Here is a 16915-nt window from a genome sequence, read left to right as displayed (position 1 = left end):
AATAGTGCTATATGTTGTATAATAGTGCTATACGTTGTATAACAGTAATATACATTGTATAACAGTACTATACGTTGTATAATAGTACTCACTAGGCAGGATTCTGAAGTTGTTTAACACCGTTGTATAGACTGGTATAACAGTACTATACGTTGTATAACAGTAATATACATTGTATAACAGTGCTATACTTTGTATAATAGTGCTATACGTTGTATAATAGTGCTATACATTGTATAATAGTACTATACGTTGTATAACAGTACTATACGTTGTATAACAGTACTATACGTTGTATAACAGTACTATACTTTGTATAATAGTGCTATACTTTGTATAATAGAGCTATACATTGTATAACAGTACTATACTTTGTATAACAGTACTATACGTTGTATAAAAGTACTATAAGTTGTATAATAGTACTCACTAGGCAGGATTCTGAAGTTGTTTAACACCATTGTATAGACTGGTATAACAGTGGACAGAGTCTGGAGGCTTCTTGTTTTTTTTTTGTACAGTGAAGCTTCAGTACCTACAGTATAGAACTGCAAAATTTAAAATATTGATGAGACTCATGTTGCTTTTGGTATTTTACAGTTAAATTTAGACCTCAGCACCCAACATCGTGAAATATTACGCATTGCAGACTTCTCCAGTATCAAGAAGATAAATGCTTGCATAGTCGCTGTTGAGGCATTATCTCGTTGTATGAACACTGCACTCCATCCAGGTACTTCCTGTTCCAATAAACCAAAAATGTCTTAATATCATGTAACACAGAGTATTTTTGAACTAAAGAAAATTATATATTGCTTCATTTGTAGTTTGCATCATTTCTGAGAGATATGCCTTTGAAATACATTTGCAACTGCCAAGTATCTAACTGCTTTGAGCTAACGTGTACTTTCATTTGTTAAACATGTGAGTGGACTAGTCATAGAACCCCTTTACATTTGTTAATCAGATGAGTGGACTAGTCCTGGAACCCTTTTTCATGTTTAATCAAATGAGTGGACTACTTATGGAATGTTAATTAGACAAGTGCACTAGTGCCATAATAATTGTATTTATTTATTTTACATTTGTTAACTGGAAAAGTCCAACTTGGAACGAGACAATTTTCAGTGGAAGCCTGGGGAGAAACACTCCATATGCACGTCTTTATAATGTGGGAGGAAACTGGAGCACCCAGAGGAAACCCACATGTACACAGGGAGGACATGCAGACTCCACACAGAAGGCACCCCAGCCGAAAATTATACTAGAGAACCTCTTGCTGTGAGGCAACAATGCTACCACTGCACCACCGTGCCATCCAATTTTTCATTTATTAATCAGATGAGTGGACTAATCATGGAATGTTAATCAGATAAGTGGACTATTTATGAAACCTTTTTATTCCAGACAGATGTACCTATAGCCAATCAGCTCATTCCCTCATTCCACGGGGCAGGAAGTAGGCATCCCTGGGCCTGGGATCAGCCCTATGGAATGTTCATTCCTACCCAAGTGCCCAGGTGGACCTTTCATTCCCAAGTGATAGGAGTAAGGTGGTAGGGAGCAGGCAGGGTTGCAAGTCCTGTGGAGCAGCTCCCCTCCCTAATGGCAGTTCTCAGAGCTCTGCTATATGTGCCAGCCACAGGGGTGTGTCAGCACACAATTCATCAACTGTGTACATATACAAATGGGCAGCTTGTGCACATAGGCTCACTCTCCACAGGTGCAACAGCCAATGTCCCCACTGAATGTGAGCCAGAGCCACTGCCTTCTCCTGGGACACTTGAACTTGGAGCAGCTGCTTACGTCCATTCTCTATGACTAGCTCTGTCAGGTGTCAGAGCTACTAAATGACTTAGTTACATGGGCCATGGTCTGGACTTTATCACTATAGACTACAAGAGCTAGCCATCACAGGACCATTTTAACTCATGCCTTGCACAGTTGGAGATAGTTTCAAAGACATGTAGGCTAACACAAGTGTTACAGATACATATAAACAAGCCATTACATTGGAAAACATTCAGAATTGCTTTATTTTATTTTACATTTGTTCACCAGGTGAATACACTTGTCCAAGGTCAATACAAAGTGAAACAGTAAAAAAAAACATTCAGTTGCAGCATATAAGTAGAAGTTGAATGAAACATAAATTAAAAAAAAGAATGTAGAATGAAGAGAGTTTCCATTATGATGATATCGGGGGTTGTTTCAGAATGTTTGAGTCATAGCAAACATCAGTCAGAGAATGAAATAATAGTAAATAAGAGAGAAAGAGTAGAGTTGTTTAGGAGAGAAGACAAGAACAATGTGGAAAGTGAAGTGTGTTAAAGTTGCGGTAGTAAGCAGAAGAGATCTGAAATTAGAGTGGAAAGGTTATAACGGGTGAGAGGTTAGCAAAACCATAAGCACAAAAAAGAAGGATTTGGTAAGAGCATATTAAATGAAATCAGTTTTGACAATCTAGCGTCGCTGCACTAGTTTCAGCACACTGAAGAAGCATGAGTCTTAAAGTACATACAAGCTAGTGTTGCTGTACTGGAATCAACTTAGAAGCACAGGGGTGGAAGTTCAACAACAGTTTATGGAAGTACCATAAAAACAGCGACAATAAAATGTAGGGATTTTCAGCAGTGAGCACATTTCAGTACTATAGGAATTTCACACAAGTGGTAGGCAGGATTGAGGAGAATTATGGCTCTCACTGTGGACAGAATTCTATGTGGAAGGGCCAAATTTAGACTGGGATCTTCCCATGGTACAGAGAGAGAGAAGGGATGTGGTATCTGTAAGGTCAGAGAGCCAGGGAGCAAAGATTTCAGATGAAAATGCATGTTTTAAATGTGATTTCCCAGTGACAGTAGAACAGACATCTAAATGCATCAGCTTATTAGGAGACGTAGCAACAAGGAAAGGTGATGTCTGCTATAAGTAGAGATTTAATAGAAGAAAGAAGTAAATAGTTATGGTTTGTTAATCTAAGAGGCTGACAAACTTGTACATTTTGTTTTATGCATTTTGTAAGATGGAAAATATTGCATGAGTTACAAAAGTTATTGTATATCTAGTGATTCAGATACAGCAGCCAAGAGACTAGGTGAGAGGACTTGTGCATTTGTAGTAATGTTTGAGCCATGAGAGAACTTGGTAATGGTAGTTTGTAAGTATGGATGAAAGGTACAAGACTGGTTAAGCCTGGTTAAGAAGTATGTTGAGGTACTTAGAAGGTCGATTGATGAAATGGTATTTGTCCAGACGTCAGTTAACCGAAAGGAGAGAATTCATGTGTATTTGTAAGGTCCCAGTAGTGCGGGTTCTGTTCTTGCTTGCATTTGGTATGATTCCCTTTTTATGGAACAAATAAAAATAATTTATTAAACTGGTTCATAGGTAGGTACTAGGCTATTGGCCCTAGGGCCTATATAAGCCTAGCCAAAAAGGTACTCTGGCTTTTGCCACCCAAGAAAATTATTTTCCTGTGCCCCTGTCGAGCAGTGCCAAAGAAGTGATCCCCGGGGTGAATTTCCTATCTCCCATCCAATCATCAAAATTTTTCTTGAAGAGTGCTAATGAGGAGCTTTGTTTGATACAGATAGGTAGTCTGTTCCAGAGTATGGGAAGTTTCTGGGACAGGAATCTATCCCTCCGGCATGTTCTGTTTATTGTGGTGACAAGGTTTATGTCCCTAGAGCGTGTAGCTCAGAGGGATTGGGATTTCTTTAAGTGGAGTATGTCCAACAGCTCTGGGTTTGACATAGCTTTGTATGTTAGGCAGAGATTGCCTCTGAGTAGGCGATACGTGACGGAGTAAAGCTGGAGTTTTTTGAGATTGTCTGCATAGGGCATCTGTTTGAGGCCAGTAATCCTCTTTGTGAGGTATTTCTGCGGCCTTTCCAGTTCTTGTAGATGTCTTGTGAAGTGCATACCAAAAGGGGCTTTGTACTCTATAATGGGTCTAATGAGTGATGAGTAGAGGGGAACAATGACCTCTTTTTTTCTGGAAGAGAAACCTTTTGTGATGAGGTGTGCCACGTAGAAGAATTTCCTGACCACTGTAAAGATGTGATTATCAAAGGAGAGACAACTGTCCACCTGTGTCCCAAGGTTTCTCATCACACTTTTGGTATTAAGTAGACTACCACCTATGTGGTAGTTCATGGGTACAGAGTTTTTACCAAAGGAGATGACAATGCACTTTTTGGCATTGAGCTTGAGGCCATGGCTTTGACAACAGGCATCTGTCTCAGTGATGCCCTTTTGTAGGATGTCCACATCGTTAGGAGTTTCTATTATGGCTCCTAGTTTGCAGTCATCTTCAAACTTAGTTAGCCAAAGACCTTCTGCGTTAGCCTGTCCTTAAGAAAAGTAGAATCCAAACAGGAGAGGACCCAGGACTGAACCCTGTGGTACTCTACTTGTCACTGGTCTGTAGTCTGATTTGGAGTCTGCTACTTTCACAGTGTGGGTTCTGTCATTAGAACAGTTGGCAACCAATCTTGTGACATAGGGATTTATACCTAGTTTAGTGAGTTTATCTATAATTCCAGAGTGGGGGATGGTGTTTAACACCTTGGCGAGATCTAGATAGGCTGTGTGTACCACCTTACCATCATCTATGGCTTTGGTGACTGCTTCAAAGAGGTCTATCAGCTTTAGGAGACATGATCTGCCTTTTACAAACCCGAACTGTGTGGGTACAGAGTTTGGAGATCTCCAACGTCTTTGTTTATGAGTTCCATGATGATACGTTCCATGGCCTTGGAGACCAGGCTCATCAGGCTAATGGGGCAGTAGTTCCTGGGGTCTGTCGTGGCTCAACCTTTGTGGAATATATATATACATTGTGGTGCGGCATTTAATGGGTACAAAGCCTGAGGTGAGGCTATGACTGAACATGGTACTTAGGTGGGGTGCCAGTTAATTCTGTAGTTCATGTAGAAGGCAGCCTGGGATGTTGCCAGATCCCATGGATGCTGTGTTCTTGGCTTTGAAGAGAGAGGTTTTTACCTGTGCAGCCGTGATTACAGGAACTTTGCATTCTTCCGGTATAGAGATGGGCCCTCTAGGGGGTGAGGGGGGTAAAGTTAGCACTGAACCTATCGGCCAGGATGTTGGCAATATCAGTTGGGTCTGTATATTTAGTGCCATTGTGCTGTAACTCAGAGCAGATCTGAGTGTTGCCATTGAGATTCTTGACATAGCTATAGAACGCTTTGTGGTTCTCTTTAGAATCAGTGGCGATTTTGTTTTCATAACTAGCTTTGGAGAATTTTATGAGGGATCTCAGCTTCTTACTGAGGCTGACCAGGGAGTTCCTCCAATCATTGGATTTTACTCTCTTTTGCAACAGTTTTGAAGATAATGCATGACTTTGGGCAATATTAGGTCATGTTGCTGTTATGTTTTAAGGATATGTATATGTGTATATTTCATTTGTCTTTGTCTAAGACCATGGTTGAAATAAGTCCTTTGGATCTGTCTCATACCCATTTAACAAATGCATAAGAAATACAAAATTACCATTTTTAAAACGGGGGGGGGTCGAGAAACAAGGAGAGAATGGAATTTTGGATGCAGGTCTTTAAGAACAATAACAATAATCATACAGAATATTATATTCATAAAGTAGCACAAAGTCAACACGGGGATGGAGAAAAAAGATTCTCCCGATAGGGATGACTGCAATTAGGGATATAGACAATAGGCAAGAGGGGGCTGGAATTTATTGGAGAAAATTGGCAAAGGAACCAAGGTATTGGGAGCAAATAATTAGAGAGGGAAACATAGTAGAATGGGAAAAGGCCATGAATTTATTTGGCTACAGATTAGAGATTGCCTTCCCTATCAAGGACTGATATTAGAGTACAGGTGAAGAGAAAGAAATAGGGGGACCTTAAATGAAAGTCCAGCACTGAAGGAATTTTTAGTAGAATCTAGAACAGAAGCTACTATTATAAAGGAATAATTCATAGGGCATATAAAATATTGCATGATAACTATAAGAATCAATCAGAGGAGGTTAGAAAGGATTGGTAAGAGAGAAGTGGATAAGCAATTCACAAATAAACAATGGAAGATATATGTATATCCCCCAAATATGCAACAAAATCTAGAAAACTTTGGATTTTTTCTTGTAGGTTCATATGTTGGTACTAGGCTATAGCCATAACAATTGCCTGGCTATTTCTTCCCAGAATATTTACTTCCCTAGTCCCCTGTCTAGCAGGGTGACTGACATGATCCCTGGGGTGAAGTTCTTATCTCTCATCCAATCGTCAAGGTTCCTTTTGAAGAGGGCCAAAGAGGCGCTCAGCTTGACATGTATGGGCAGTCTATTCCAGAGTATAACAAAAGAAATCAGAGTGGTAGGTGATAAAGGTCCGCATTCCAATGTAAGACAAAAATATGAAAGAGAAGAATAAATGGACCACCAGGCTAAAAACGTTTTAATTTATTATACCCAGAAAAGTTAGCGCTTTCAGGTACAAGACCCTTCTTCAGACTTACTATTTCACAGTTCAAAATACTTTTATATAAAATTACACCAATCACAGAACACATTTAATTAATCAATTAAAACTTTTTTCAAACCAAAATTAAGCTTTTTAAGCTTAAAGCCTTTAAAGCCTGTCTTATGTAGGCGTAGACCATATATAGTAAAAGCTTAATTTTTATTGTTTGAAAAAAGTTTTAATTGATTAATTAAATGTGTTCTGTGATTGGTGTAATTTTATATAAAAGTATTTTGAACTGTGAGATAGTAAGTCTGAAGAAGGGTCTTGTACCTGAAAGCGCTAACTTCTCTGCGTATAATAAATTAGAACATTTTTAGCCTGGTGGTCCATTTATTCTTCTCTTTCATATTCCAGAGTATGGGGAGTATCTGGGTCAGGAACCTATCCCTCCAGCATGTTTTGTTTATTGTGATGACAAGGTTTAGATCCCTGGAGCATGTGGCTCTGATGGATTGGGATTTCTTTTAGTGTAGCATGTCCAGCAGCTCAGGGTTTGACATGGCCTTGTATGTTAAGCAGAGATCGCCTCTGAGTAGGCGATATGTGACAGAGTATAGCTGGAGTTTTTTTAGATGGTCAGCATAGGGCATCTGCTTTAGGCCTGTGATTCTTTTAGTGAGGCATTTCTGTGGCCTTTCTAGTTGTTGCAGATGTCTTGTGAGGTACATACTAAACGGGGAGTTGTACTCTATAATGGGTCTAATGAGGAATGAGTACAGTGGGATAATGACCCCCTTTTTTCTGGATGCCCTTATTGATGAGATGTGCCACATAGAAGGCTTTCCTGACTGTTGTGGCTATGTGGTTATTGAAGTTGAGACCACTGTCCACCTGTGTCCCTAGGTCCCTTATCACACTTTCAGTGTTTAGTGTACTGCCACCTATATGGTAATTCATGGGTACATGTTTTTTCCCAAAGGGGATAACTATACATTTCTTGGCATTGAGCTTGAGCCTATGGCTCTGGCACCAAGCATCTGTGTCTGTAAGGCCCTTTTGTAGCATATCCAAATCATGTGGGGATTCAATAATGGCTCCCAGTTTGCAGTCATCTGCGAACTTTGTTAGCCAGAGTCCCTTAGTGTTGGCCTGTACTTCAGAGAAGGAGATGCCAAACAAGAGCGGTCCCAGGACTGAACCCTGAGATACTCCACTTGTCACTTGTCTGGAGCTGGATTTTGAGTCGGCTACTTTTACAGTGTGGATTCTGTCACTAAGCCAGTTGGCATCCCATCGAATGACATAGGGATTGCCAGCTTAGTAAGTTTATCTATGATTCCAGAGTGGGGGATGGTGTCAAAGGCCTTGGTGAGGTCCAGATAGGCTGTGTGGACCGCCTTACCCTCGTCCATGGCTATGGAGACTGATTTGAAGAAGTCAATCAGGTTGAGGAGACGAGATTGGCCCTTTATGAAACCAAACTGGGTGGGGTCCAGTGTTTGAAGGTTGCCAATGTCTTTGTTTATAAGTTCCATGATAATGCATTCCATGGCTTTGCAGATCAGGCTTATCAGACTGATGGGACAATAATTCCTGGGATCCCAAGTGGATCACCCCTTGTGGAGTGGGATAACTGTAGCTATGCACCACTCATTGGGCATGAAGCCTGAGGTGATTAAACATGACACTTAGGTGAGGTGCCAGTTCATTTTGTAGTTCATTACCAACATGGGAAATCGATGCTCCACACCTATGGTCACCCCCTTGTTAGTCAGGTCTGACCATAAGCTAATCACCCTTAACATCCACATCCCCCCCCCCCCCAGTAAGGAAACCTCCATAAAAAACTTCTCCAAAGCCAACTTCATGCTACTCAAGTCAGAAGTGACAAATTTCATGACACCTATGCAGACGGGAACTGAAAGTTCAACTGCTAAATCCTACATTAAGGCACTGTACGAGCACATCCACTCATGCATGAATCGCACCATCCCAAATAGAACCAAGATGCTCTCCTCCAAAAAAAGGAAGCCAATCTGGTGGTCACCTGCCATAAACAAACTTTACAACAAAAGGAAGAAACTGTTGCAGAAAAGAGGAAAATCCCAGGATGCAAAAAACTCCCTTACCAGCCTCAGTAAGAAACTGAGATCCCTCATAAAATCCTCCAAAGCTAGTTATGAAAATAAAATTGCCAAAGATTCCAAAGACAACCACAAGGCATTCTATAACTATGTCAAGAATTTAAATGGCAATGCTCAGATCTGCTCTGAGCTAAAACAGAATGGCATTAAATATACTGATCCCAAGGATATTGCCAATATCCTGGCAGATCGAATCTTGGGGCATGGTGGGGGATTTGTAGCAAGGTATAATTTGGATTGCTGTCTTACTTAGTGTTAGTTGCACCTGTAGAAATTCAGATGCATTGTTAGGCAACTAACCTGGAGGTGTGAATATCCTTTGTGAATATGGACACGCCTCTGCATTTAGTGCTTCGGTCCTGGTTTGGTGGCCGAAAAGTGTGGTAAGAGTTGTAGCCTGGTATTGCAGGGGTGCTCTCTGGAGCCTTGAACCAGGTCTCAGTTACTGCACAGATATTGATGTTCTCCATTTTTAGGAGTGCCTCGAGAGAGTGCATTTTGAGGTTTAGACTTCTAGCATTGAGTAGCATTACCTTCAGATTTTGCATGCTTATATCTGTTATGGTGATGGTTTTGTCCTTTGAGCCTTGCCTAAAAAAGGCAATATAGGGGTGGCAAGAGCCTTAGCCTGTAACCTGAATCCCACGGGTGACAGGTGCAGACCATCTCTAGCAAAGCATTGTGGTCAATCATGTCATTCCAGGCAGACAGATACTGGATCCCGTTTGAATGACACCAGAAACTTAGCCAATTGTTGAAGTCAATCATTTTGTCCTTATACTGTGGTATCATTCTGGGTGAAGGCAGGATGCTACTCAGGGCTAGGGTCATACCTGCCACATGATCCGAGAGCTCTTCCATGTCTCTTTTCATGTAGTCCAGGGAGGTACGTCTCAAGTCATTCACTCCAACATGGACAATGACAGAGTCGTATCTGTACTTGTTGTGGAGTGACTTGAGTGCATGCGTTATGTGTCAGATCCTGGCACCCAACAGGCAGCTGACAGTAATTTTCTCCTTGTTCAGCCTGCTGAGTGGGACATCAGTGTGCCTGACTATAGAGTCACCTATAACTAAAGTGTTGGGTACATTGTCTTGCCTTAGGGACTGTTGTTTGGTGGCACACTGATGTTTTGAGCTATGTGTCACTTTGGTTGCGACTGGTGTTTGTTTGCATTTCAGCTTCGGAGGTCCTTGTTGCTTGGGCAGGTTAATGATAAGGGCCTCCACATAAGTGGGTTTAGTGTTACAATGTGTGGATGTTGGTGGCGTGGGTTTTGAAGGGCTATGTGTTGCTTGAGGTGTAGTGCAGGTGTTAACCTTCTCCTCTTGACTGTCTAGCACAGTCTTGGCTGGAGAGAGCTTTGCTTCCAGTTTGGCTATGTAAGTGCATCTCTCACAGGGTGTAGTGTTGGGTGGTAGGAGGAGAAAGTTGTCTGTGTACATGCCCCAGTATGCTCAGATTCACCAGGTGGACAGGAAAAATCACCGGAAGCTGACCCTTTGACATGCCTGGTTCGGTGTTTCTTTTATAAAGTACAAGAGCTGTTTTCCCTTACCTTGGCAAGGTACTTTGCAATTATAGGCTCTTTAGTGCCTACGATTAATTTCTCCTTATTAACAAGGAGAATCCGTTTAAGGCTTCCTTGTGCTTTCCAGCAGGTTTTGGAGCAAGTGCTAGTCAATTGTAAATTGTAAATGTTTACAGGGGTATTTTTATACCCCAAGTAGGCTCCAGAGAATTTTTCGTCAGGTAGACAGCATGTGTTGCAGTTGTGATGGGGAGGAAAGTGATACTTGGGAACACATTTTCTGGAAGTAAGGTAGGTTGGCAGACTTTAAGTATTCCCCATGGGATGCACTGTTGTAGATGCTGGGTAGGTGGATTGGTGTGACAAGGGAGATGATTTTTCTCAGCTATGATACAGAATCAGAACTGCCAAGTGATGGTAAGGCCTTGCTGCATTTAACTATGGTGACTGCCAAAAAAGCAATTACTAAAAAATAAATCAAAATCTAAACCAACTATATTAGGAGTAGTGAATATAGTAAGAGAGATAAAACAAGTGGAACTGTGATCGCTAGAAAAGGGTAGGAACAAACTACATAGGAAAAATGGGAAGTATGGGAACAATACATATAGGGGAGGAATGAGGTTTAAAAGAAAGCAGAACTTAAATCAGCTGTGCAATGTTTGACTGAACATGATTAGGTAGAGTATAAATGTATAATGTTTGCAACTGGGAGTCAGTATGGTTTGTGACGTAAACTGCTTGCAACTAGGATTGTGTTGGTGTGGTTTGTTTTCATTTATATAAATGTATGATTGCTTATGTCATAAGTGATGGTTTAATAAAGATGTTTCTTGTTAAAAAGGGGGGGGCAGGAACTGAATAATTTATGTAATGTTATATGATATATAGCAATATATGTGAAGTATAATGCTTGTACATGTTAATTTGTTAATGCGGTTTGATTTCTTTTGTATAAATGTAAATTTGCCTATGTCACAAGTAATAATTCAATAAAGGTGTGTTAAAAAAGAAATATACAACCTTACCAATTTTAACTGTCTGTAAAGTAACAGTAAGGCTGTGTTTTGTGGCACACCTTTATCAATGCTCGATGTATGACTTTCAAAATGTATCTTCTCAGTTTCCTGAATGATGTCCGTCTGTGTTTGCTACCAGGGCAGTCACTGCTTTTAGATCTCACCGTCACATTTTCATGACCCTGTTCTCCTTTGGGTAGGATGAAGGCAAGGCACTACTTTCAGTTTACATTGTGAATCAGTTTCAGAATTTGTGGCATAGTGACTGTTGAAAGGATGTAGAGAAGAAGACAGGAACGAATCCAAGTGGGCATTCCTAGACTTGGAGCAAGCATATGACAACTCCCCAAGAAAGCTGATTTGGGCAGTCCTGTAATGGTTATAAGTCCAGGAAACAGTAGTATTAGTGAAGCCTTTGAAGTACCCAAATAACACAAAATATGAACTGTGGATTTCTCATGGAGTGGATGGACATCAGGGTCCATTTCTGAGTTCACTGCTGACTACATTAGAAAACAGGTTAGAGAGGTGAGATTCACAAATCTGCTGTACATGGATGATGTGGCATTGCAAGCAGATTCTGGACAGAAACTATAAGAAATAATATGGGACTGGAATGAAAAACTGAAGGCACATGGGATGAGTACAGACCATACCTCTCAACCTCTAAGGGCAAGAAATCTGGACAAAGCCATCAATAATGGGGGGGGGGGGTCAAAGGCCAAAAAACAGGGACATATTTTTAAATATTGCTCTTACAAACTTGGGCAATTGATAGAATTACAGGTTTTGCATTACTGTGAATTTTCTAAAGGGTATGAAGTCTGACTTTAACCCTCAACAATTTGCCAATGATTTGGCAGAAAAACAGAATTGTATGAGAAATGGACCAAAAATCTGGACATTCTGCAAAAATCTGTACAGTTGAGAGGTATGGTACAGACGAGACAATTGTCATGACAGCAAATGGGTGAAATAAAAAGATTCTGAAAACTGATATCAGTGGAAAATAATAGCACAGGTTAACAGCTTCAAGTGTCTTAGAAGGGTGGTTGAGGAGAAGGGAAGTCTGAATGAAAAGGTCAAAGCTAAAATTGGAGAGTGTCAGGGATAGTGTGTGACAGAATAATGACAAAAAAGCTGAAAAGCAAGGTGTGTAACACACTGAAGTAACTGGTATTGCTGTAAGGTACAGAAACATGGGCACTGAAGGCAGAACAGTTGAGGTAGCTAGAGGTGATGGAGATTAAGTGCCTGAGACATGACGAAGGCTGCATCCTGTGGAACACATAATGAATAGAGAATATCAGTGCAGGGAAGCCGAAGAGAATTTGGTAAAAATCTGGAAGAGACAGAAAGAAGGCAAGAAAAAATGAGGGCATTTGGATGGATTGTGTGAGAAAAAACATGCAACACTCAGGCATGAGTGTCAGTATTAGTTGAGATGATTAAGGCTATGAACTGTTAAGGAGCTGCTTCCTGTGGCACAGGGTTTGATTCTTATTAAGGCTATGAACTGTTAAGGAGCTGCTTCCTGTGGCACAGGGTTTGATTCTTATTAAGGCTATGAACTGTTAAGGAGCTGCTTCCTGTGGCACAGGGGTTGATTCTTATTAAGGCTATGAACTGTTAAGGAGCTGCTTCCTGTGGCACAGGGTTTGATTCTTATTAAGGCTATGAACTGTTAAGGAGCTGCTTCCTGTGGCACAGGGTTTGATTCTTATTAACGCTATGAACTGTTAAGGAGCTGCTTCCTGTGGCACAGGGTTTGATTCTTACTAAGGCTATGAACTGTTAAGGAGCTGCTTCCTGTGGCACAGGGTTTGATTCTTATTAAGGCTATGAACTGTTAAGGAGCTGCTTCCTGTGGCACAGGGTTTGATTCTTATTAAGGCTATGAACTGTTAAGGAGCTGCTTCCTGTGGCACAGGGTTTGATTCTTATTAAGGCTATGAACTGTTAAGGAGCTGCTTCCTGTGGCACAGGGTTTGATTCTTATTAAGGCTATGAACTGTTAAGGAGCTGCTTCCTGTGGCACAGGGTTTGATTCTTATTAAGGCTATGAACTGTTAAGGAGCTGCTTCCTGTGGCACATGGTTTGATTCTTATTAAGGCTATGAACTGTTAAGGAGCTGCTTCCTGTGGCACAGGGTTTGATTCTTATTAAGGCTATGAAGTGTTAAGGAGCTGCTTCCTGTGGCACAGGGTTTGATTAAGGCTATGAACTGTTAAGGAGCTGCTTCCTGTGGCACAGGGTTTGATTAAGGCTATGAACTGTTAAGGAGCTGCTTCCTGTGGCACAGGGTTTGATTAAGGCTATGAACTGTTAAGGAGCTGCTTCCTGTGGCACAGGGTTTGATTAAGGCTATGAACTGTTAAGGAGCTGCTTCCTGTGGCACAGGGTTTGATTCTTATTAAGGCTATGAACTGTTATGGAGCTGCTTCCTGTGGCATAGGGTTTGATTCTTATTAAGGCTGTGAACTGTTAAGGAGCTGCTTCCTGTGGCACAGGGTTTGATTCTTATTAAGGCTATGAACTGTTAAGGAGCTGCTTCCTGTGGCACAGGGTTTGATTCTTATTAAGGCTATGAACTGTTAAGGAGCTGCTTCCTGTGGCACAGGGTTTGATTCTTATTAAGGCTATGAACTGTTAAGGAGCTGCTTCCTGTGGCACAGGGTTTGATTCTTATTAAGGCTATGAACTGTTAAGGAGCTGCTTCCTGTGGCACAGGGTTTGATTCTTATTAAGGCTATGAACTGTTAAGGAGCTGCTTCCTGTGGCACAGGGTTTGATTCTTATTAAGGCTATGAACTGTTAAGGAGCTGCTTCCTGTGGCACATGGTTTGATTCTTATTAAGGCTATGAACTGTTAAGGAGCTGCTTCCTGTGGCACAGGGTTTGATTCTTATTAAGGCTATGAACTGTTAAGGAGCTGCTTCCTGTGGCACATGGTTTGATTCTTATTAAGGCTATGAACTGTTAAGGAGCTGCTTCCTGTGGCACAGGGTTTGATTCTTATTAAGGCAATGAACTGTTAAGGAGCTGCTTCCTGTGGCACAGGGTTTGATTCTTATTAAGGCTATGAACTGTTAAGGAGCTGCTTCCTGTGGCACAGGGTTTGATTCTTATTGAGGCTATGAACTGTTAAGGAGCTGCTTCCTGTGGCACAGGGTTTAATTCTTATTAAGGCTATGAACTGTTAAGGAGCTGCTTCCTGTGGCACAGGGTTTGATTCTTATTAAGACTATGAACTGTTAAGGAGCTGCTTCCTGTGGAACAGGGTTTGATTCTTATTAAGGCTGTGAACTGTTAAGGAGCTGCTTCCTGTGGCACAGGGTTTGATTCTTATTAAGGCTGTGAACTGTTAAGGAGCTGCTTCCTGTGGCACAGGGTTTGATTCTTATTAAGGCTGTGAACTGTTAAGGAGCTGCTTCCTGTGGCACAGGGTTTGATTCTTATTAAGGCTGTGAACTGTAAGGAGCTGCTTCCTGTGGCACAGGGTTTGATTCTTATTAAGGCTGTGAACTGTTAAGGAGCTGCTTCCTGTGGCACAGGGTTTGATTCTTATTAAGGCTGTGAACTGTTAAGGAGCTGCTTCCTGTGGCACAGGGTTTGATTCTTATTAAGGCTGTGAACTGTTAAGGAGCTGCTTCCTGTGCCACAGGGTTTGATTCTTATTAAGGCTATGAACTGTTAAGGAGCTGCTTCCTGTGGCACAGGGTTTGATTCTTATTAAGGCTACGAACTGTTAAGGAGCTGCTTCCTGTGGCACAGGGTTTGATTCTTATTAAGGCTACGAACTGTTAAGGAGCTGCTTCCTGTGGTTCAGGGTTTGATTCTTATTAAGGCTACAAACTGTTAAGGAGCTACTTCCTGTGGCACAGGGTTTGATTCTTATTAAGGCTGTGAACTGTTAAGGAGCTGCTTCCTGTGGCACAGGGTTTGATTCTTATTAAGGCTGTGAACTGTTAAGGAGCTGCTTCCTGTGGCACAGGGTTTGATTCTTATTAAGGCTATGAACTGTTAAGGAGCTGCTTCCTGTGGCACAGGGTTTGATTCTTATTAAGGCTATGAACTGTTAAGGAGCTGCTTCCTGTGGCACAGGGTTTGATTCTTATTAAGGCTATGAACTGTTAAGGAGCTGCTTCCTGTGGCACAGGGTTTGATTCTTATTAAGGCTATGAACTGTTAAGGAGCTGCTTCCTGTGGCACATGGTTTGATTCTTATTAAGGCTATGAACTGTTAAGGAGCTGCTTCCTGTGGCACAGGGTTTGATTCTTATTAAGGCTATGAAGTGTTAAGGAGCTGCTTCCTGTGGCACAGGGTTTGATTAAGGCTATGAACTGTTAAGGAGCTGCTTCCTGTGGCACAGGGTTTGATTAAGGCTATGAACTGTTAAGGAGCTGCTTCCTGTGGCACAGGGTTTGATTAAGGCTATGAACTGTTAAGGAGCTGCTTCCTGTGGCACAGGGTTTGATTCTTATTAAGGCTATGAACTGTTAAGGAGCTGCTTCCTGTGGCACAGGGTTTGATTCTTATTAAGGCTATGAACTGTTAAGGAGCTGCTTCCTGTGGCACAGAGTTTGATTCTTATTAAGGCTATGAACTGTTAAGGAGCTGCTTCCTGTGGCACAGGGTTTGATTCTTATTAAGGCTATGAACTGTTAAGGAGCTGCTTCCTGTGGCACAGGGTTTGATTCTTATTAAGGCTATGAACTGTTAAGGAGCTGCTTCCTGTGGCACATGGTTTGATTCTTATTAAGGCTATGAACTGTTAAGGAGCTGCTTCCTGTGGCACAGGGTTTGATTCTTATTAAGGCTATGAACTGTTATGGAGCTGCTTCCTGTGGCATAGGGTTTGATTCTTATTAAGGCTGTGAACTGTTAAGGAGCTGCTTCCTGTGGCACAGGGTTTGATTCTTATTAAGGCTATGAACTGTTAATGAGCTGCTTCCTGTGGCACAGGGTTTGATTCTTATTAAGGCTATGAACTGTTAAGGAGCTGCTTCCTGTGGCACAGGGTTTGATTCTTATTAACGCTATGAACTGTTAAGGAGCTGCTTCCTGTGGCACAGGGTTTGATTCTTACTAAGGCTATGAACTGTTAAGGAGCTGCTTCCTGTGGCACAGGGTTTGATTCTTATTAAGGCTATGAACTGTTAAGGAGCTGCTTCCTGTGGCACAGGGTTTGATTCTTATTAAGGCTATGAACTGTTAAGGAGCTGCTTCCTGTGGCACAGGGTTTGATTCTTATTAAGGCTATGAACTGTTAAGGAGCTGCTTCATGTGGCACAGGGTTTGATTCTTATTAAGGCTATGAACTGTTAAGGAGCTGCTTCCTGTGGCACAGGGTTTGATTCTTATTAAGGCTATGAACTGTTAAGGAGCTGCTTCCTGTGGCACATGGTTTGATTCTTATTAAGGCTATGAACTGTTAAGGAGCTGCTTCCTGTGGCACAGGGTTTGATTCTTATTAAGGCTATGAAGTGTTAAGGAGCTGCTTCCTGTGGCACAGGGTTTGATTAAGGCTATGAACTGTTAAGGAGCTGCTTCCTGTGGCACAGGGTTTGATTAAGGCTATGAACTGTTAAGGAGCTGCTTCCTGTGGCACAGGGTTTGATTAAGGCTATGAACTGTTAAGGAGCTGCTTCCTGTGGCACAGGGTTTGATTCTTATTAAGGCTATGAACTGTTAAGGAGCTGCTTCCTGTGGCACAGGGTTTGATTCTTATTAAGGCTATGAACTGTTAAGGAGCTGCTTCCT

At 41.5% G+C, this 16915-nt stretch overlaps 1 protein-coding gene across 1 annotated transcript in view; it reads left to right on the top strand.

Annotated features, from left to right (window-relative positions):
* The window catches only part of LOC122790051 (exocyst complex component 1-like), a gene marked incomplete in the record, with an annotated part of 2315969 nt that overhangs the window by 1045203 nt on the left and 1253851 nt on the right, over positions 1-16915 (top strand). The window contains 1 exon segment of the mRNA XM_044057618.1: positions 601-733. Coding sequence (XP_043913553.1) covers positions 601-733 — 133 coding nt within the window.

The sequence above is a fragment of the Protopterus annectens genome, chromosome 15.part0 (genome assembly GCF_019279795.1).
Source record: "Protopterus annectens isolate FY-2018-M chromosome 15.part0, PAN1.0, whole genome shotgun sequence".
In the NCBI taxonomy this organism is placed as follows: domain Eukaryota; kingdom Metazoa; phylum Chordata; order Ceratodontiformes; family Protopteridae; genus Protopterus; species Protopterus annectens.
This window is presented reverse-complemented; position numbering and strand designations above follow the sequence as displayed.